At 42.8% G+C, this 23,099-nt stretch overlaps 1 protein-coding gene across 2 annotated transcripts in view; it reads left to right on the top strand.

Moving 5' to 3' along the window:
* clybl (citrate lyase beta like) overlaps positions 1 to 23,099 on the top strand; it is a 205,087-nt gene that overhangs the window by 165,423 nt on the left and 16,565 nt on the right. Inside the window, exons 7-8 of one of the 2 annotated variants that reach the window (XM_031793168.1) lie at positions 13,855 to 13,979; positions 17,819 to 18,256. In XM_031793168.1, the coding sequence (XP_031649028.1) occupies positions 13,855 to 13,979; positions 17,819 to 17,914 (221 nt within the window). In that variant the 3' untranslated portion in view covers positions 17,915 to 18,256. Of the gene's footprint in view, positions 1 to 13,854; positions 13,980 to 17,818; positions 18,257 to 23,099 lie in introns of those variants that run through there. The other variant, XM_031793171.1, reaches the window with a different exon arrangement.

The following is a 23,099-nucleotide window of genomic DNA, read 5'->3' as shown; positions in this document are numbered from 1 at the left end:
TCTTCATCTCTCAGCTGGACTTCTTCACTCCTCAGCAGGTCAGGCTTCGTCCTGTTTGTGGGTGAGTCCCAGAAAGAGGGCCAATTATCTACAAATTCTAACTTTTGGGAGGGGCAGAAAACATTTTCAACCAGCGATTGAGTTGTGAGACTCTGCTGTAGAGCTCATCACTCCCCCTAACTGGGAGGGGGCCAGAGACAATTACTCGATGCCGACACATCTTTCTAGCTGATATGCACGCAGAAGCTATGTTGCGCTTGGTGATCTCTGACTGTTTCATCCTAACATCGTTGGTGCCGACGTGGATAACAATATCTCTATACTCTCTACACTCGCCAGTTTTAGCTTTAGCCAGCACCATCTTCAGATTAGCCTTAACGTCGGTAGCCCTGCCCCCGGGTAAACAGTGTATGATCGCTGGATGATTCGCTTTAAGTCTAATACTGCGGGTAATGGAGTCGCCAATGACTAGAGTTTTCAATTTGTCAGAGCTAATGGTGGGAAGCTTCGGCGTCTCAGACCCCGTAACAGGAGGAGTAGAGACCAGAGAAGAATCGGCCTCTGACTCCGACCCGCTGCTTAATGGGGAAAACCGGTTGAAAGTTTCTGTCGGCTGAATGAGCGACACCGGTTGAGCGTTCCTACAGCATTTCCTTCCAGAAACCGTAAGAAAGTTGTCCGGCTGCGGGGACTGTGCCAGGGGATTTACACTACTATCTGTACTTACTGGTGGCACAGACGCTGTTTCATCCTTAATGTGTTGTGAAAAGTGTTATGTAATCATTTGTTTGTATATAACTGCCTTGATGTTGCTGGACCCTAGGAAGTGTAGCTGCTGCCAAGGAAGCAGCTACTCTTTTAATAAAAAATATTACATGAAATTACATTTCATAACACTTTTCACTTGAGATTGAGATTTTTGGTTCTTTGTGAGACGCAGAGTAGGTGAATGGATGATCTCCGCATGTGTGATGGTGTGACGGTGCTTTTCTGGTGACACTGTCAGTGATTTATTTAGAATTCAAGGCACACTTAACCAGCATGGCTACCACAGCATTTGTAGCGATACGCCATCCCATCTGGTTTGTGTTTAGTGGGACGATCATTTGTTTTTCAAAGGCACAATGACCCAACACACCTCCAGGCTGTGTAATGGCTAAGAAGGAGAGTGATGGAGTGCTGCATCAGATGACCTGGCCTCTACAATCACACGACCTCAACCCAATTGAGATGGTTTGGGATGAGTTGGACCACGGCGTGAAGGAAAAGCAGCCAACAAGTGCTCAGCATATGTGGGAACTCCTTCAAGATTGTTGGAAAAGCATTCCAGTTGAAGCTGGTTGAGAGAATGCCAAGAGTGTGCAAAGCTGTCATCAAGGCAAAGGGTGTCCACTTTGAAGAATCTAAAATATATCACTTTTTTGGTTTCTACATGATTGTATAAGTTATTTAATCATGTTGATGTCTTCACTATTATTCTATAATGTAGAAATAGTAAAAAATAAAGAAAAAAACAAGAATAAGTAGGTGTGTCCAAACGTTTGACTTGTAAGTGATATCTGTATCGCAGTAGACTACACCACTGCTGTCATCTTTTCTCCAAGCATTTATTCAAGTTGGATTATCTTTGGATGCCAACAGCAGTCGTACCATTGGAAGACATAGCTTGTACTGTAGCCCACAAAAGCCTATTCCTTATCTTTTCCCGCAATCCATCAAACTCATTTGGTGTGTCATCATAGTGGTCTCTGACTTGTGGTCAGACTCGCTCAAGTGGAACAAACTTAAACGTGCACCGTTTTTCAATACTGATTTTGAATGTCATTGAGAAAACAGAGAAGTTTCAAAGATTATTTTTTGCAAACCTCCTATCTGAATTTAAAAGTAATCTTCTAAGTAATCATCTAGTTTTTCAAAATGATCTGTAATCTGATTACAATTTTTTTTCTGTTAACGTAAAGGATTACAGATACCGTTTTTTGAAATCCCTTATATGTAACTGTAACGGCGTTCTTCGTTTGTAGAAAGAGAGTCGGACCGAAATGCAGCGTGGTGGTTACTCATGTTCTTTAATGAAGAAAAAGTGACGATACATGAAATAACTTAATAAATACAAAACAACAAACGGAACGTGAAACCTAATACAGCCTATCTGGTGAACACTACACAGAGACAGGAACAATCACCCACGAAATACAAAGTGAAACTCAGGCTACCTAAATACGGTTCCCAATCAGAGGCAACGAGAAGCACCTGACTCTGATCAAGAACCGCCTCAGGCAGCCAAGTCTAACTAGACACACCCCTAAACCTAGCAATCCCAAATCCTATAAAACCCCAATACGAAACACAACACGTAAACCCATGTCACACCCTGGCCTGACCAAAATATATAACGAAAACACAAAACACTAAGACCAAGGCGTGACAGTAACAGATTACATATAATCTGTTTCTCCCCAACCCTGATTACAAGCATACCCATAACATGGTGCATCCAACACTATGCTTGAAAATATGGAGAGTGGTATTCAGTAATGTATTGTTTTGGATTTGCCCGAAACATAACACTTTGTATTCAGGACAAAAAGTGAATTGCTTTGCTACATTTCTTGGAGTATTACTTTAGTGTCTTGTTGGAAACAGGATGCATGTGTTGGAATATTTTTATTCTGTACAGACTTCCTTCTTTTCACTCTGTCAATTAGGGTAGTATTGTGGAGTAACTACAATGTTGATTCATCCTGACCACAACCACACAGCTACTGACCACAGTCACAAATGACTGACCAGTACTGAGCATATCTACTGACCACAATCACACAAGTACTGACCACAACCACACAGCTACTGACCACAATGACTGACCACAACCAAACAACTAATGACCACAACCACACAGCTACTGACAACCACACAACTACTGACCACAACTACTGACCACACAACTTCTGAACCGCACAGACTTGACCACAACCACAAAACGACTGACCACACACCTACTGATCAACAAAATACTGACCAGTACTGACCACAGCTACTGACCACATTCACACAAGTACTGACGACAACCACAACCAAATCACTACTCAATCAATCAATCAACCAAATGTATTTATGAAGCCCTTTTTACATCAGCCGATGTCAAAGTGCTATACAGAAACCCAGCCTAAATCCCCAAACAGCAAGCAATGCAGATGTAGAAGCACTGTGGCTAGGAAAAACTCACTCGAAAGGCCGGAACCTAGAGAGGAACCAGGCTCTGAGGGGTGGCCAGATTATAACAGTACATGGCCAAGATGTTCAAACGTTCACAGATGACCAGCAGTGTCAGAAAATAATAATAATAATCAGTCATTGTCGAGGGTGCAACAGTGGAGTACCTCAGGAGTAAATGTAATTTGGCTTTTTATAGCTGAGCATTCAGAGTTTGAGACAACAGGTGAGGTAGAGAGAGAGCAGGTCCAGGACAAGGAAGCACGTCCAGTGAACAGGTCAGGGTTCCATAGCTGCAGGCAGATTAGTTGAAACTGGAACAGCAGCATGACCAGGTGGACTGAGGACAGCAAGGAGTCATCATGCCAGGTAGTCCTGAGGCATGGTCCCAGGGCTCAGGTCCTCCGGGATGTGAGGGAGAGGGGGAGAGAGAGAATTAGATGGAGTATCCTAAATTCACACATACGTAGGAGACTTACACTAGATAAAACAGACTGACTGTAGACTCCCGACACAGAAACTATTGCATCATAGATACTTTAGGCTGAGACAGGAGGGGTCAGAAGACACTATGGCCCCATCCGACGAGGTCCCCGGACAGGGCCGACCAGGCAGGATATAACCCCACCTACTTTGCCAAAGCACAGCCCCCACACAACTAGTGGGATATCCGCAAATCACCAACTTACTACCCTGAGACTAGGCTGATTATAGCCCACAAAGATCTCCCCCACTGCACTCACCCGAGGGGGCGCCAACAGGGCCTGGAAGATCACGTCAGTGACTCAACCCACTCAAGTGACATACCACTCCTAGGGACAGCATGGAAGAACTAGTAAGCCAGTTACTCAGCCCCCGTAACATGGTCAGAAGGCAGAGAATCCCAGTGGAGAGAGGAGAACTGACCAGGCAGAGACCACAAGGGCGGTTTGTCACTCCAGTGCCTTTCCGTTCACCTTCACACTCCTGGGCCAGACTACACTCAATCATAGGACCTACTGAAGAGATGAGTCTTCAATAAATACGTAAAGGTCGAGACCGAGTCTGCGTCTCTCACATGGATAGGCAGTCGATTCCATTAAAATGGAGCTCTATAGGAGAAAGCCCTGACTCCAGCTGTTTGCAATGAAATTCTATGGACAATAAGGAGGCCTGCATCTCGTGACCGTAGGGTACATGTAGGTATGTCCGGCAAGACCAAATTGGAGAGATAGGAAGGGCCAAGACCATGTAATGCTTTGCAGGTTAGCAGTAAAAACCTTGAAATCAGTCCTAGCCTAACAGGAAGCCAGTGTAGAGAGGCTAGTAATGGAGTAATATGATAAAAAATGTTGGTTCTAGTCAAGATTCAAGCAGCCGTGTTTAGCACTAACTGAATTTTATTTAGTGATTTATCCAGGTAGCCGGAAAGTGGAGCATTGCAGTAGTCTAATCTAGAATTGACAAAAGCATTGATAATCTTTTCTGCATAGTTTCTGGACAAAAGGTTGACAGTGTGCTCCGAATGACATCACCAAGAGGTCAAATATATAATGAAAACAATAGTCGTCCTAAAACAGAACCTTGAGGAACACCGAAACTTACTGATTTGTTAGAGGACAATCCATCCACAGAGATGAGATCTTTCCGACAGATAAGATCTAAACCAGGCCAGAACTTGTCCATGTAGACCAATTAGTGTTTCCAATCTCTCCAAAAGAGTGTGGTGGTAAAAGTGGCACTAAGGTCTAGGAGCACGGGGACAGATACAGAGCCTTGGTCTGACACCATTAAAAGGTAATTTACCACCTTCAGGAGTGCAGTCTCAATGCTATTGTCGGGTCTAAAACCAGACGGAAGTGTTTTTGTATACATTGTTTGTCTTCAGGAAGGCAGTTAGTTGCTGCCTCAAAAAACACTTGAGAGGTATGGGAGATTCAACATAGGTCTATATTTATTTTTATTTTTTTACATTTTCTGGATCAAGGTTTGGCTTTTTCAAAGAGAGGCTTTATTACTGCCACTTTAAGTGAGTTTGGTACACATTCCGTGGATAAGGAGCCGTTTATTATGTTCAACAAAGGAGAGCCAAGCATAGGAAGCAGCTCTTTCAGTAGTTTAGTTGGAATACGGTCCAGTATGCAGCTTGAAGGTTTAGAGGCCATGACAATATTCATGAATGTGTCAAGGGATATAGGATTTTAAAAACGTGTCGGTCTCCCTTGATCCTAGGTCCTGGCAGTGTTGTGCAGACTCAGGACAACTGAGCTTTGGAGAAATATGCAGATTCAAAGAGGAGTCTGTAATTTTCTTTCTAATGATCATGATATTTTCGTCAAAGAAGTTCATCAATTTATCACTGCTGAAGTGAAAGCCATCTTCTCTTGGGGAATGCTGCTTTTTAGTTAGCTTTGTGACAGTATCAAAAATAAATGTTGGATTGTTCTTATTCTCCTCAATTAAGTTTGAACAATAGGATGATCGAGCAGCAGTGAGGCATCTTCTATATTGCATGGTACTGTCTTACCAAGCTAATCGGAAGACTTCCAGTTTGGTGGAGTGCCATTTTACGTTCCAATGTTCTGGAAGCTTGTTTCAGGGCGTGGGTATTTTCTGTATACCATGGAGCTAGTTTCTTGTGACAAACGTATTTTGATTTTAGGGGTGTGACTGCATCTAGATTATTACACAAGGTTAAATTTAGTTCCTCAGTTAGGTGGTTAACCGATTTTTGTACTCCGACATCGTTGGGAAGGTGGAGGGAGTCTGGAAGGGCATCTAGGAATCTTTGGGTTGTCCGAGAATTTGTAGCATGGTAGCACGGATGATTCTTGGTTTGTGTCTAAACAGATTATTTGTTGCATTTGCAAACATAATAAAACTGTAGTCCGATAATCCAGGATTATGAGGAAAAAATGTAATATCCACTATATTTATTCCACGGGACAAAACTAGGTCCAGGTATGCCTGTGGCAGTGAGAAGGTCCGGAGACATGTTGGACAGTCTCAATGGGGATAGTTGAGCTGACTACACTGACTATGCTAGTGGTAGACTCCACTACGCTGGCAGGCTGGCTGACAGCCTGCTGCCTGGCCTGCACCCTATCTCATTGTGGAGCTAGAGGAGTTAGAGCCCTGTTTATGTTGATAGATAAGATGAGAGCACTCCTCCAGCTTGGGTGGAGTTCTTCATCTCTCAGCTGGCCAGGCTTGGTCCTGTTTCTGGTTGAGTCTCAGAAAGAGGGACAATTATCTACAAATTCTATATTTTGAGAGGGGCAGAAAAACATTATCAACCAGCGATTGAGTTGTGAGACTGCTTTTGAGCTCATCACTCCCCCTAACTGGGAGGAGGCCAGAGGCAATTGCTTGATGCCAACACATCTTTCTAGCTAGTTTACACGCTGAAGCTATGTTATGCTTGGTGACCTCTGACTGTTTCATCCAAACATCGTTGGTGCCGAAGTGGATAACAATATCCCTATCCTCTCTACACTCGCCAGTTTTAGCCTTAGCCAGCACTGTCTTCAGATTAGCCTTTACGTTGGTAGCCCTGCCCCCTGGTAAACAGTGTATGATCGCTGGATTATTATTTTTATGTCTAATACTGCGGGTAATGGAGTCGCCAATGACTAAGGTTTTCAATTTGTCAGAGCTAATGGTGGGAGGCTTCGGCGTCTCAGACCCCGTAACGGGTGGAGGAGAGATGGCTCGGCCTCTGACTCCAACTCGTTGCTTAATGGGGAGAACCTGTTGAAAGTTTCTTTCGGCTGAATGAGCGACACCAGTTGAGCATTCCGACAGCATTTCCTTCCAGAAGCCTTGAGAAAATTGTCCGGCTGCAGGGACTGTTTGAGGTGATTTATACTGCTATCTGTACTTATTGGTGGCACTGACGCTGTTTCATCCTTTCCTACACTTAAATTGTCCTTGCCTAACGATTGCGTCTGAAGCTGGGCTTGCAGCATGGCTATCCTCACCACAAGGCGAAAGTTTTCCTGTCTATTATGAGTACAGCGACTGCAATTAGATGGCTTAATGTTACTACTTCGCTTCGGCTGGTGGAGGTCCTGTAGAACCATGTCCAGATAAAGTGTCCGGGTGAAAAAGTTGAATGAAATAAGTTGAGCGAGGAAAAGAAAACTTATGATATTGGTAAATTAGCTCCGGTAAAGGTAAAGGTCAGGTAGCAACAAAGTACCAACAAACAGCAGCACGGAGACAAGTCTGGAAGTTGTGACCGGAAGTACCGGGGCGGCAGGGTAGCCTAGTGGTTAGAGCGTTGGACTAGTAACCGAAAGGTTGCAAGTTCGAATCCCCGAGCCGACAAGGTACAAATCTGTCGTTCTGCCCCTGAACAGGCGGCCTAGGAACTCACTGTTCCTAGGCCGAAAATAAGAATTTGTTCTTAATAACTGACTTGCCTCGTAAAAAAATATATTTAAAAAAATAAAAAATAACTGACCACAACCACACAGCTACTGACCACACCCACAAAACTACTGACCACCCATCTACTGACCACAACTACTGACCACAAAACTACTGACCACAACCACAGCTATTGACCACTACTACTTACCACATAACTATTGAACCACATAACTGCTGACCACAACTACAAAACTATGACCTCAACCACACAACTGCTGACCACAACCACACAACTGCTGAACCACACAACTACTGACCAAAACCACACAATTACTGACCACAGCTACTAACCACAACCACAGAACTACTGACCAAAACCACACAACTACTGACCAGTACTGACTAGGGCTGTGGCAGTCATTACATTTTGTCAGCCGGTTATTGTCATACAAAAGACTGCCGATCTCAGTAATTGACCATTATGATGGACATGCTGCTGATACCATAAAGTGGTGTGGGTTTTTTTGTTATTTTGAGTGATTTTAGAAGGATTTAGAATTGGAGCAACATTATTTTCCTGATATGATGGCATAGGCTCTTCAGCTATATTTTCCGGAGTACATGATTTTTGTAGCTGTCCATATGATTTTTGTAGCAAGTCCATTTTGTGGCTGTGTAGTCTTTTTGTTTCCCCGCCCACTGTCTTACCATAAAATGGTGGCCTTTTCTGTGCTAATACTAAAGATTTTCGGGGGCAAAGCATTATTTTTGCCACCTCCCATCTGTGAAATTCTCCTTTAACTGGAAAAACCAGCAGAACATGCAAAGAGAGAAAGCATTTACCCGAATCTCAGTGGAGATTCTGTGCTTTTTTCAAATGGTATTTCACTGGCATCCCAGGGACCCTGCCCATCATTCGCCTGAAAGCACTTTGCTAAATAGCAATCCTCCAATGGGGGGCCAGCACCACATGGCAGCCTGGGATTGGCTGGAGGGCATGACTAATGCGTTTTGGGAGAGCCAATGGGGTGTAAGTGAAGGGACCTGAGTCACCCTGTCACTCAGTGTGCTCTGTCACTCTCCCTTCATTAGACACACACACACAAACGTTTCTTATCTTTAACCCTGGCAGTGCCAGAATGGGTGGTAACGAGGGGAAAGAGAAATTGGCGTGCTCAGCTCAAATTTGTAGTAACAAAAAGTATTTGTGTGTAGGGTTCAAAAGGCATATGGCTGAAGAAAGAAAAAACCTGCACTCACTGAAATATTCTTTAAGTTTTAATCTTTTTTTTTAGCAGCAGAGGTCAGAACAAACTGACACGTTTTGTCGGCAGCCTTCCTCAGCCTTTGGGAACACTTGACAAAAATCCATATTTATAGATGATGTCACATTGCAGTACTGCTTCTTTGTTTTTTCACTATTTACATAAATTTTTACATACATATTCTACTATTTTCCGCAAGAGCTTCAAAATGTACATTTGAATAAACAAAGAAATGTGCAGCTGTTGCTCACAGGAAGCAACCTAAGATCCTTCTTCACCCTCATACGGGAAAGAACATGTATGTCGGGTAGAATTTCTTGTAAAACAAGATTAGTTTTCTATTTACTTTAGTGTCCATGTGGATAGTATTATGTTAGAAACTGTAAGATAATTGAAAGTTCATATTACAGAGTACATACACATTCTTAACCCGGCACGCTTCAACAAAAACAACACCGAGCTGTGCATGAGGGCCCCCCACTGACCCCGAGGACTGGGTTATCTCACTCTGAGGCCGACGTGAGTAAGGTTTTTAATCAGGTCAACACTCGTAAGGCCACGGAGCCGGACGGTATTCCAGGCCGCGTTCTCGGAGCATGCGCAGAACAGCTGACAGGCATATTCACGGTAATTCTCTATCTCTCCTTGTCCCAGTCTGTAATCTCCACAAGCTGACCACCATCATTCCTGTTCCCAAGAACTCTAAGGCTTACCTACCACACTGACTACTGCCCTGTAGCACTCATATCTGTAATCATGAAGTGCTTTGAAAGGCTGGTTATGGGACACATTAACTCCATCATCCCAGACACTCTAGACCCACTTAAATTTGCATACCGTCCCAACAGATCCATAGACAATGCAATCTCAATTACACTCCACACTGCCTTCACCCACCTAGATAAGATAAATACCTACATGAGAATGCTGTTTATTGACTACAGCTCAGCATAGTCCCCTCCAAGCTCATCACCAAGAATGGAACCCTGGAACTGAACATCTCCCGCTGCAACTAAGTGATCTGACCCCAAGTGATGAGGGTAGGCAATATCACCTCCCCCACGCTGACCCCTCAACACGGGGGACCCACATGGATGTGTGCTTAGTCCCATCCTGTACTCTCTGTTCACCCATGACTGTGTGGCCACACAACTCTAGTATCATCATCTTCAAGTTTGCTGATGACACGACGGTGGTAGGCCTGATCACCGGCGACAATGAGACAGCCTACAAATCAATGACCTGGCAGTATGGTGCCAGGACAACAACCTCTCCCTCAATGTCAGTAAGACCAAGGAGCTGATTGTGGACTACAGAAAATGGAGGGGTGTACGCTCGCCCAACCATATTAGGTCCACTTTAGTGAGTGGAGCAGGACGAGAGCTTAAAGTTCCTCGGTGTCCAAATAACCAAGGACTTAAAATGGTCCACGCACACAGTTGTGAAGAAACACAACAGCCCTCAAATCCTTCAAAAATGTATACAGCTGCACCATTGAGAGCGTCTTAACCGGCTGCATCACTGCTTGGTATGGCAACTGCACCCCCCTCGACCCTCATAGACGTCATCCTGACCAACTGGCCCTCCAAATACACCTCCGCTGTCTTCAACCAGGATCTCAGCGATCACTGCCTCATTGCCTGTATCCGCTACGGAGCCGCAGTCAAACGACCACCCCTCATCACTGTCAAACGCTCCCTAAAACACTTCTGTGAGCAGGCCTTTCTAATCGACCTGGCCCGGGTATCCTGGAAGGACATTGACCTCATCCCGTCAGTTGAGGATGCCTGGTCATTCTTTAAAAGTAACTTCCTCACCATTTTAGATAAGCATGCTCCGTTCAAAAAATGCAGAACTAAGAACAGATACAGCCCTTGGTTCACTCCAGACCTGACTGCCCTCGACCAGCACAAAAATATCCTGTGGCGGACTGCAATAGCATCGAATAGTCCCCGCGATATGCAACTGTTCAGGGAAATCAGGAACCAATACACGCAGTCAGTCAGGAAAGCTAAGGCCAGCTTCTTCAGGCAGAAGTTTGCATCCTGTAGCTCCAACTCCAAAAAGTTCTGGGACACTGTGAAGTCCATGGAGAACAAGAGCACCTCCTCCCAGCTGCCCACTGCACTGAGGCTAGGTAACACGGTCACCACCGATAAATCCATGATTATCGAAAACTTCAACAAGCATTTCTCAACAGCTGGCCATGCCTTCCGCCTGGCTACTCCAACCTCGGGCCAACAGCTCCGCCCCACCCGCAGCTACTCGCCCAAGCCTCTCCAGGTTCTCCTTTACCCAAATCCAGATAGCAGATGTTCTGAAAGAGCTGCAAAACCTGGACCCGTACAAATCAGCTGGGCTTGACAATCTGGACCCTCTATTTCTGAAACTATCCGCCGCCATTGTCGCAACCCCTGTTACCAGCCTGTTCAACCTCTCTTTCATATCTTCTGAGATCCCCAAGGATTGGAAAGCTGCCGCAGTCATCCCCCTCTTCAAAGGGGGAGACACCCTGGACCCAAACTGTTACAGACCTATATCCATCCTGCCCTGCCTATCTAAGGTCTTCGAAAGCCAAGTCAACAAACAGGTCACTGACCATCTCGAATCCCACCGTACCTTCTCCGCTGTGAAATCTGGTTTCCGAGCCGGCCACGGGTGCACCTCAGCCACGCTCAAGGTACTAAACGATATCATAACCGCCATCGATAAAAGACAGTACTGTGCAGCCGTCTTCATCGACCTTGCCAAGGCTTTCGACTCTGTCAATCACCATATTCTTATCGGCAGACTCAGTAGCCTCGGTTTTTCGGATGACTGCCTTGCCTGGTTCACCAATTACTTTGCAGACAGAGTTCAGTGTGTCAAATCGGAGGGCATGCTGTCCGGTCCTCTGGCAGTCTCTATGGGGGTGCCACAGGGTTCAATCCTCGGGCCGACTCTTTTCTCTGTATATATCAATGATGTTGCTCTTGCTGCGGGCGATTCCCTGATCCACCTCTACGCAGACGACACCATTCTATATACTTCCGGCCCGTCCTTGGACACTGTGCTATCTAACCTCCAAACGAGCTTCAATGCCATACAACACTCCTTCCGTGGCCTCCAACTGCTCTTAAACGCTAGTAAAACCAAATGCATGCTTTTCAACCGTTCGCTGCCTGCACCCGCACGCCTGACCAGCATCACCACCCTGGATGGTTCCGACCTTGAATATGTGGACATCTATAAGTACCTAGGTGTCTGGCTAGACTGTAAACTCTCCTTCCAGACTCATATCAAACATCTCCAATCGAAAATCAAATCAAGAGTCGGCTTTCTATTCCGCAACAAAGCCTCCTTCACTCACGCCGCCAAACTTACTCTAGTAAAACTGACTATCCTATATTTTTTTATTTTTTCCTGGGCTCCATTCTGCTAGCCTAGTGCTATCTGCCTGCCTGCTAGCACTAAACTCTTCTCTTCTCTCTGCTACAAGTTTGATCCGCCAATGTACACAGGGTTATGGCAGGGCAGAGCGCCGTGCGTTAGCTCCTAGACTTATGAGAATTGTGGATTGTGTCAGAATAGGTTTAACTCCTTGTTAGTTGGGCGGTGGGTAGCCTAGCGGTTAGAGCGTTTTGCCAGTAATCAAAAGGTTGCTGTTTCGAATCCCCAAGTAAATATAGGTGGAAAACCTTGAGCAAGACACTTATCCATAATTGCTCCTGTAAATCGCTCTCGATTAGAGTGTATTTTAAATTAGGTAAATGTTGTGAAGTACAGACCATACAGGGGCAAAAGGGTGGTGTTTTTGGTCTTTTAGCATTTTTTGTTTGACTTATTTGGACTTGGAAAGAATTGCTTGGTTCAGAGAAAATTATGCTCTTTTTGAGGTTTTGGAGAAATTAGATATGGAATAGATCCGATTTGAATGCTGTCATATTTTCTTAGACTACATTAGAATTTGGCAGCTGAATTGTTACAATATTATTGCGTAATAGCATGGTTTTATTGTGTGTTTGTGATGGAAAGGAAAAAACAGTACACCTGCAGTGAATTATTTATGTGTGCCTGCCTGTGTGTGTCTGTCTTCCAGCCTGCCTTGTGTATGTATGTATGTCAAATCAAATTGTATTTGTCACATGCTTCGTAAACAACTGGTGTAGACTAACAATGAAATGCTCACTGTGTATTCTTCGAGCTCTTACAGGCCTGTTTAGCAGCAGTCAGGGTCCTGTTCCAGATGGGTTCAGGCTGAGATTGAAGCGTAACTAAGCGTGCAGCAAAGTTTCTCCTCTACAGCCGAGGTACAGCCACGATACGGTGCTGCTCAAGGACAAAATGGAGAGGACACCCCATGATACTCGTGATGCATCACTTCCTCTCGCCCCACGGTGTCCCATATACACAGTCTGAGAGACCCTGACAAAACACACACACACAAACTCACACACTGGCCAAACACACACACACCTTCTGAACACAGGGCCACTGACCAAACACACACTGACTGAAACCACAAACACACATACACCGGCTGAACGTGGGGCCACCGGCTGGGCACAGACCCCTCGCCCACCAGAGAAAGAACGGCTTGTGGATGGCTACCTTCCAATACAACAATATAAAAGCCTCTACAAAAATAATTTAATCACAGTGACACTTTATTTTACAGTCCACTATTTATCTGGTCGTTGATAAAATAACATGTCAAGAAATACATAATTCATTTTACCATGTCATTTGAAAAGCAACAACATGTACCAAGTATTTAGCAGTTGAGATGAATTTCTCAGTAAGCCACAGAATGATTTTAACATTGTTACCTCTTAATTTCAACCAACTGATAAAGCATGAAAATGTTTTTGGCATTTCTTTATGCTTGTACAATATCTACTGCGTAATGTAGGCTGTTTATCTTTGTCCCTATGCAGATAAGCAGATGATTGTTAAGTTATTCGCTTGAAGATATTATTGATATTTCTGTGTTCATGTATAGGCTCATGTACATGTATGTATTTTCCTTTTCACTATACAGGTAAGCAGGTGATCCATCCCAACCAGGTCCAGGCGGTACAGGAGGAGTTCTCACCCAGTCAGGAGAGGGTCCAGTGGGCTACAGAACTGATTGCTGCCTTTGACGAGTACCAGAAGCTAGGAAAGGTAAATCAACTATAGTAGTCAGCCTCAGAAGGTAGAGTTAAGAAATATTTTTTTATGTGTCGTTGCTTAGGACTTTAGAACTAAATTCACAGGATGACATCAGTGCATAACTGCATTAAAATAACATTACAGGATGTCTCATGCTATGCCATTATATGCAAGAAAATATAAAGAGTACAAATATCAATTTAGTTATACCAGGGGTTATCTAGCTCTGCTCTATGATATGACATTTATACACTGTGCCTCCCTTTGTGCAGCGCATTCAGAAATTATTCACACCCCTTGACTTTTCCTCATTCTGTTACGTTACAGACTTATTCTAAAATGTATTAAATAGTTATTTTCCCTCATTAATCTACACACAATACCCCATGATGACAAAGCACAAACAGGTTTTCAAATGTATAAAAAAAACGGAAATTTCAAATTTACATAAGTATTCAGACCCTTTACTCAGTACTTTGTTGAAGCACCTTTGGCAGTGATTACAGCCTCGAGTCTTCTTGGGTATGATGCTACAAGCTTGTATTTGGGGAGTTTCTCCCATTCTCTTCTCTGCAGATTCTCTCCAGAGATGTTCGATCGGGTTCAAGTCCGGGCACTGGCTGAGCCACTCAAGGACATTCAGACACTTGTCCCGAAGTCACTGTGTTGTCTTGGCTGTGTGCTTAGAGTCGTTGTCCTGTTAGAAGGTGAACCTTCGCCCCAGTCCAAGGTCCTGAGCGCTCTGAAACAGGTTTTTATCAAGGATCTCTCTGTACTTTGTTCCGTTCGTCTTTCCCTCAATCCTGACTCGTCTCCCAGTCCCTGCAGCTGAAGAAAATCCCCACTACATGATGCTGTCACCACCATGCTTCACTGTAGGGATGGTGCCAGGTTTCCTCAAGACATGACGCTTGGCATTCAGGCCAAAGAGTTCCATAATGGTTCCATCAGACCAGAGAATCTTGTTTCTCATGGTCTGAGAGTCTTTAGGTGCCTTTTGGCAAACTCCAAGCGGGCTGTCATATGCCTTTTACTGAGGAGTGGCTTCCATCTGGCCACTGATTGGTGGAGTGCTGCAGATATGGTTGTCCTTCTGTAGGGTTCTCCCATCTCCACAGAGGAACTCTGGAGCTCTGTCAGAGTGACCATTGGGTTCTCGATCACTTCCCTGACCAAAACCCTTCTTCCCCGATTGCTCAGTTTGGCCAGGCGGCCAGCTCTAGGAAGAGTCTTGGTGGTTCTAAACTTCTTCCATTTAAGAATGATGGAGGTCACTGTGTTCATGGGGACCTTCAATGCTGCAGAAATGTTTTGGTACCCTTCCCTAGATCTGTGCCTCGACACAATCCTGTCTCGGAGCTCTACAGACAATTCCTTCAACCTCATGGCTTGGTTTTTACTCTGACATGCACTGTTAACTGTTGGACCTTATATAGACAGGTGTGTGCCTTTCCAAATCATGTCCAATCAATTGCATTTAGCACAGGTGGACTCCAATCAAGTTGTTGAAGCATCTTAAGGATGGAAACAGGATGCACCTGAGCTCAATTTCGAGTCTTATAGCAAAGGGTATAAATACTTATATAAATAAGGTATTTGTGTTTTTTCTTTTTTATAAATGGGCAAAACATGTAAAAACCTGTTTCTCTTTGTCATTATGAGGTATTGTGTGTAGATTGATGAGGGAAATGTTTTATTGACTCTATTTTATAATAAGGCTGTAATGTAACAACTTGTAAAAATCAGTGGGTCTAAATACGTTCTGAATGCACTGTACATGCGCACACACACATCTTAATCGTTAATGTCCTTTTCTGTATACTCGCCAGTGTGACACTGCAGGGTAAAGTAGAGTAGATTTGGGTTTGGAATATGGAATGGTGTGGGGCGGAGTATTTGATTAAGTCTAGATTATTAAATATCAAATGGCCACCCGGGCTATTTGCATTGACTCCCCCCTTTCATTTTACAATGTTGCTACTGGCGGTTTATTATCTATATGCATAGTCATTTTATCCCTAACTTCATGAACAAATTACTTCGACTAACCTGTACCCCTGCACATTGACTCGGTACTGGTACCCCCTGTATATAGCCTCCTTATTGTTATTTTATTGGGTTACTTTTTTATTTCCAACTTTAGTTTATTTATTCTTAACTATATTTTCTTAAAATTGCATTGTTTGTTAAGGGCTTGTAAGTAAGCATTTCCCGAAATACCTGTTGTATGCGGCGCAGGTGACAAATAAAATGTGATTATTGTTTCTAATTTAGTGCGTCGTTGCATCCTGTGTGTAGTGCTCTGTGGGCTGCCTGCCTATTGAGGGAGAGGCTGGTGTGAGAAATACACAATCTGCCCCACACCTCTCTCTCTTTGCCTGCCGGCTTCTGCCCTGCCTACACTAAGCATCGTCCTAGGGACCATCGTACCCAACCCTCGTGTGTGTGCGTGTTGTCTAAGGCGTTTGAGCAGAGAGCAGAGTCATTCTCTTTCTCTGCCCCAGCGGCATTTGTTTCTTCCTGAACTCTCTGTTGTTATTGACTGTGAATGCCTTGCCAATGTCTTCTTATTTATATTGTCTAGTTTTAGAAAATGTTTTCCCTCATATAGCGAACTGAGCTCAGGATATTTTAGGTTGCTTGTGAAGTAACTGGCTGATGAGCTGATCAGAAATGTCCACTTTTTAGTCTGGTAATTTCACAACTGTCAAATAAAGATACTGAAATATCATAGTATGTAGGTCAATAAATTAACATATCTCCTGTCCATTTTAATGGTGTTCTGCAGCAAAATAGTCGATGTCAACCCATGAACAGAGTTGTTATGACTAGGGCCAGTTGTTTTGGGTTTTATTTTTAATTTTATTTTTACCAATATTTACAGCATTATCCACTAGGTTTTCTTTAATTGACACAAGCTATCTCTAATAAATCAAGCCCCCCCCCCCCCAACCCTAGAGCTGCAACAACCAAACATCTCTCTGCCACATGACAAAATCTGTAGAATTGCAGGAAATTAGCTTGATAACTGAAAAATGTTATCTCCTATGCCAAGATATGGGCCTTTAAAATGTTCCTTCCCTGGGCCCGAGACTTGGTTTGTCTGGCCATGCATTGCCGAAGTCGTTCATTGTTTAATAAATCAACAATAGTGAAAATCCTTGTATGCTATTTGTTTCTCACTCGATTTGTGTTCTGATTATAAGGGGGTCGTTGATTCATTTGATATCACTGAAGGGGTCCCTGGCCCCAAAAAGTTTGAGAACCCCTGTGCTAAATGACTAAATATATGTATATATAAAAAAAAAAAAAACTCACCCTTTTGGTGAGGTGCTGATGCCTCTGAAATGGAAGTCGGACACTGTTTTCTCTTTGTGGTGAACTTTTATTACCCCAAAAGTTTCCAGAAATTTGGAGCAACACGTGCAAGACCTCAAGTTAGGATTTGCCCCCCAGTACTAACACATTGGGTCTTTTTTAATTCCTTGCCTCCTCTACTTTGTTGGCCCAATCTGAAATGATCTAACCAGGTGCAAGCCAACCTAGTGATGAGCTTCCACAAAATGTTTTTACCTGTCAAGTATTTTCCAACCAGTGCAGATGAAGGGGAGGAGATAAGGAAGCATTCTCTGGTTGAGTCCCAATAATCTCTCCTTCCTCCTGAATGTGCACTCGTTCACTACTCCCCACAGGTATTAAAAGCATTGGATTGGTGTAGACATGAACTAGAGGGAGTTTCCATATACTTGAAAGCAAAGTAAACAAATGCACACTTCTGGAGAAAGGAGATATTATTGGGATGCACCTAGCTTCACCAGTATTCTCCACTGACCTCTTCTCCCTGTCTCCAGGGTGCCTTCAACTTCCGGGGCAGTATGATCGACATGCCCTCAGTGAAGCAGGCTCAGAACATCGTAACGCTAGCTGCTGCCGTCACGGGGAAGTGAGGCGCTCTGGAAGAAGATATGGGGGGGAGGAAAGAATAGAGGAGTGAAATGAGGGGACGGAAAAACTAGACAAGTTTGAGAGACAGTGAGAAGTGTCACTTTTATGTATACCCTGGCATTAGCGAGAGGTGAATGTATACCACCGGACACCCCAAATACTTCGACCAGACAGGTTTATCAGCTGGTATCAAGCACCAACATTTCAGAAACTTTCTACTAGGCCTGGTGTATAGTCACTTAAATTCTAGATGTTTTTTTGTTTTGTTTTTATTAAATTGATTATTGTTGATAAATGAAATGCATTTGATTAATTTGTTCACTGATAAAGCACTAAATGTTTGATATTCATATCCTACGGTGTCTTTGTGGTAAGAATGACAGGTTTACGGTTAATGTTTTAGACTAATGTAAAGCAGGATATTATTTTACACTTTTCATACTACTGACTGTGCCAAACTGCACTGCACTGCGCTGGCCTGGTTGCGCATGTACCATAGTTGCTGGAACCATGCTGGAAAGGGCAATTTGAGAAGAAAATATCCATGCCAGCACATTACAGTTCGGGTTGGCACGATGGTTGTGAAAATACTATTTAAGAATTCCAGTTGTTTCAATGGTAACCCACATGAAAACTTCTACAGTTTACTATAGAATACTACAGTACTTACTATAGAATGATGTAGTGAACTGTTGTATCCTGTAGGATCTGTAGTATCCCTTGACACACTGTAGTATCCCTCGATCATGTGTAGTACGTACTATACAATGTTGTATACTATAGTAAATACTGCAGTATACTACAGTCTGCAAAAACACAACAGCAAAAATACTACAGTAATGCTACAGTACTTAATTTGCCTATACCCTCCCCATTCCCCTCCCGCCACCCATAAGTGAGAAACCTACATGCTAAGTATAGACTATAATGTGTTCCCTACACGTTATAAGAAAGAGCAGAAGCTATGAAATATCTGTTCAGACCCCAGTCCAACCTACATACAGGTTATGGAAAATGTGCTCTTATTTGTCTAATAGGTTTCCTCAAGGAGAAGTTCCCCACTTATATGTCAAAGATCATAAAACAAAAGCACTATAGTAAATACTACAGTAATGTCCGCAAAACCACCACAGTAATTACTACAGCATATACTACAGTATTTATACTATAGTAAACAGTAGGTACCACAGCTCAGTCCGCAACATCATTACAGTCTGCAATTACTATATATTTTTTATTATTGTATTATTTTATTTTTTTTACCTTTATTTAACTAGGCAAGTCAGTTAAGAACAAATTCTTATTTTCAATGACGGCCTAGGAACAGTGGGTTAACTGCCTTGTTCAGGGGCAGAATGACATATTTTTACCTTATCAGCCGGGGATTCGATCTTGCAACCTTTTGGTTACAGGTCAAACGCTCTAACCACTAGGCTACCTGCCGCCCCTAGGCTTCCTGCAGCCCCAATACAACAGTGTTTATACTATAGTAAACTATAGTATTTTTTCATGTGGTAATGGAGCGTCCAGGATTACACTAGGGGGTGCGGGCACTTTTTGGCAGTGCGTGTGCCTTTGCCTCCTGCCTCTCCTGGGTCATGACAGATGCTCACCCACCTCCAGGGTCCAGCTGGGTGAAAGGCTAAACAAACACAACAAGATGCTGTTGTTCTTCCATTCAGGCTGGGCACTGTGGGCACACACACTCACTCACTCACACACAGACACACACACACAGACACACTCCTTCGGGCCCCAGCACTCAGCCCCACATCAAAGCTCTGTTTGCTAAAGAGCCTTAACACATTTAGTTATAGCAACAATCTGAGATTTTGCTTCAGTCCTGTCAGTAAAGCTGAGGTCTTTGTGTGTGGACTGAGGGCCGATGTTCTTCTTGAAGGGGCCGTATTAATACGATTGAACTGGGCATCAGGCTCTCGCTGACCTCAGCACCAGAGATGCATACAAACCACGGATTCAAACAGGCACTAACATGTAAATACATGCACTGTCTCTGTGTATCATACACACAAACATATTCACACACACACACACTTTGACCATTTATCGCAAAATAAAAAATGAACAATTGTCCATATTTCTCTGTTTTTACTTCTCTCCTTCTTGTGGTGAGGTTCCTTTTCTAACTGCTGCTACACAGCCACTAACTGGGAACTGAGGCATAATGTGTTGAATGGTTAATGGTGCCATTGGTGGTCATGGTAATGAAACGGCAGTACGGTGTGGGTGGGTGTGACTTGCTGCTGTATGATCTATTGTGTCTGGAGCGGGCTCTCAGGTCTGTACCAGGCCAAAGCCAGACAAAAAGATTGAAGCCACCACGGTGCCCAGCCAAAAACCCCAACAATAAGCTGTCTCCTTGGCGATTGGCCACATATCTCACACCTCTTTCTCACTCCTTCCCACTTATTTTGCCTATCACTCTCATTTAGTTGTGATTTTGTCATGGTGTTCTGCTGTTTTTACCTCTCATTTTCCACCTGCTATTCGGTCGCTGTGATTGGGTGACAGGAGTGTCTGGAGTTGACTTCTGCTTATTCCACAAAGTGGCTTAGGGAACCCCCTCTGAAGTGTGTGCGTGTGTTTGGGAGGCCTGAGTGTGAATAATGCAAGTGTAGTTTTGGTGGGACTTGAGTGTGAAGGCTAGTGTCTTAAAAGCAGACCTGCACGTGTTCAAATATATAGTTTAATTAATTTCCAATTCTTACAAAGAAATATAGTCCCAAAAGGGCAGGCTGTTCTGAAAGCTTAATATAACTGTTATGTATATGTTTTTCCGAGCCTCAACTATGAATGGTAATATGACACATAAACTTGGTTCTATGTCGTTAGAAAAAGTAGTTGTTTTTTAGAAGAGCATTGGCCATACGGTAAAACTTCTTGATATCTTTAAAATATGCATTGTTTCTTGGGGATACCCTGAAGCGGTGGGAAAGACCAATGTTGACATTTCCGATGGCACTGGGTGTTCCCAGATTTGTACTGTATCATAAACGTGCCCAGCACCCCCAGGCATGCACCCCCATAATTCAACCCCTAGTGGCGTAACCCATCAATTCTCTGAATACAGTAGCCTATCAAGTTGTGTGGCCTGTACCAGAGTTCCATGCTACTCTGTCTGTGCCCTGTGTCTGTGCCCAGGAAAGGCTATATCTGGTGGGGCTATTCTCCACCTATGTCACCCCTTCTCTGGAAGTATAAAACAGGTATTAATTCAATGGACTGTCTTAGCACAATATTGACAGCATTGTCATAGCACACCAAATTATACTTGGCTGCAGAATAGGCCTGCCATTCGTGCGTATGTGTACCCAGCATTGTTGGAGACATTTGGATCTGAGTTGCAGGTCAAGGGGGTATGGAGATCCACCTGGTGTTGAAACGTTGCCATATGTTTCCGTGTCAATACAATAACCGTATAGTCTGGGATCCTAAATTGAATCCATTATGTTTAACTGAAGTTTTTAACTATAGTGAAATGTTATTCAGTTTGGATTCCAGGTACAATATGCAACAGTACCCTTTTTCAGGTCAGGTGCTTTGGCCATTGACCTGTCTGAAATGTTTGTCAGACAAATCAATCATACCTTTAGGGCTACCTTGTTTCACACTGTTTAACTTACCACTGGTTGTTATTTTGGTGTGTGATTGATTTGACTGACACATTTTAGTAAATGTATCTCCATCACTCCTGCCTATCTATCCAGTGTAATTCACCAAGACATGCCTTTAATGGAAGTGACATAATCTTCTCAGCCCTGGCAATGACAGATTTATTTAAATACATTTTGCTGGTATTCCCAGAGAGAGTAAATTGCAATTAACATGATTATAACCTCACTCAACAAAATGGAGATGGGAATCTATTAGGCTGGGAAGCTGTTTTCATAGCCCCAGTTATGTTGATCGAGATTGCTTTCATAAATTAAGACCATATGACAGAGAAGAGAACATGCTTGTAAAACAATGTCAGATGAACATTTAAATTAAATGTTTTACATATTTTTCCATTAATCTTGATGGTACCCGGGTGGCAGGTGGTGAAGATTTGCCCAAATACAGACTTCATTATTTTAATAGTGTGCTAATGACAATATGCAACACATTAATTTCAACAAAAGAGTATTCCCATGCAATAAAACAACTAGTTGAAATAATTAGACACCAGAGTCTTTGACCACACAGTTTGACATTTGAGGCATTTGTAGCATAATGATGAGTTGATGAGGCAATGTTACATGTAATGTGATTTAACCCGCTAACTCTCCAATTAGACTGTATTCAGATTTTCTATAATTTACTGTAGGCCTGCCTTTTTCAGTATCAACTCTTTTGAGATACTATACGAAGTCTCCTGAGAAGACTGGCCTACTATTACACCTATATCTCTCTCATTTTAATCTGTAACTGAGTAGACTAAAGTTCTCATTTGATATCATTTTGCAGCGATAATTGTCTTTTTTGTTAGAACATTTTGATGGCTCGAAAAATATTTCCTTTTAGAAGTAGCCTATTTGAACATAATGATAAGGTTTTCGTTTTTTCATGTTATTTGTATTTTGGAAATATTGCTTTGGATTATAGTGGACTAAGCCAATATATTACTTCTATGCCTGAACTTTGAATTTGGTTGGATTACTCAAGAGATTTAAATTGATGAATAATTACTTGAATATTGTTTTTACATTAAGACTCCTGGTTAAAAATTTGTGTGATGGGCATGTATTTGTGACAGTCAGTGGTAAAATGTTTTATTTTTCAAATAATTTGTATTATTTTCATGAAATGACCCATATGAGACAAGCTAGGATGTAAAATAATCCACCCATTGTGGAAACATATAAAGGAAACGGAAATTGATGTTTGATTTTTGAACGTATTTTAAGAGAACTAAGTCCCATAAAGGCCTAAAAAACGAATGTGATTTACTATGCTCATTCAATTTAAAATAGTAGCCTATAAAAATAATAACCTATTTTCCATTAAATAATGTATCTTCCAAATGAACAAACTTTCATAAATAGTCTATAAAAATGTGTGTTTGTTTTGTTTATTATGTTTGTTGCAGGCACGTTTATAAATATTACTTGGTCTACACTTTCATTGTTAGATCTCTATTGAAAATGTTATTCGCAATATTAAATAAGGCCTATGGTATCAATCTAC

This window comes from Oncorhynchus kisutch, linkage group LG2, assembly GCF_002021735.2.
Source record: "Oncorhynchus kisutch isolate 150728-3 linkage group LG2, Okis_V2, whole genome shotgun sequence".
In the NCBI taxonomy this organism is placed as follows: domain Eukaryota; kingdom Metazoa; phylum Chordata; class Actinopteri; order Salmoniformes; family Salmonidae; genus Oncorhynchus; species Oncorhynchus kisutch.
Note: the sequence above shows the minus strand (reverse complement) of the source record. Positions and strands in the feature narration are given on the sequence as shown.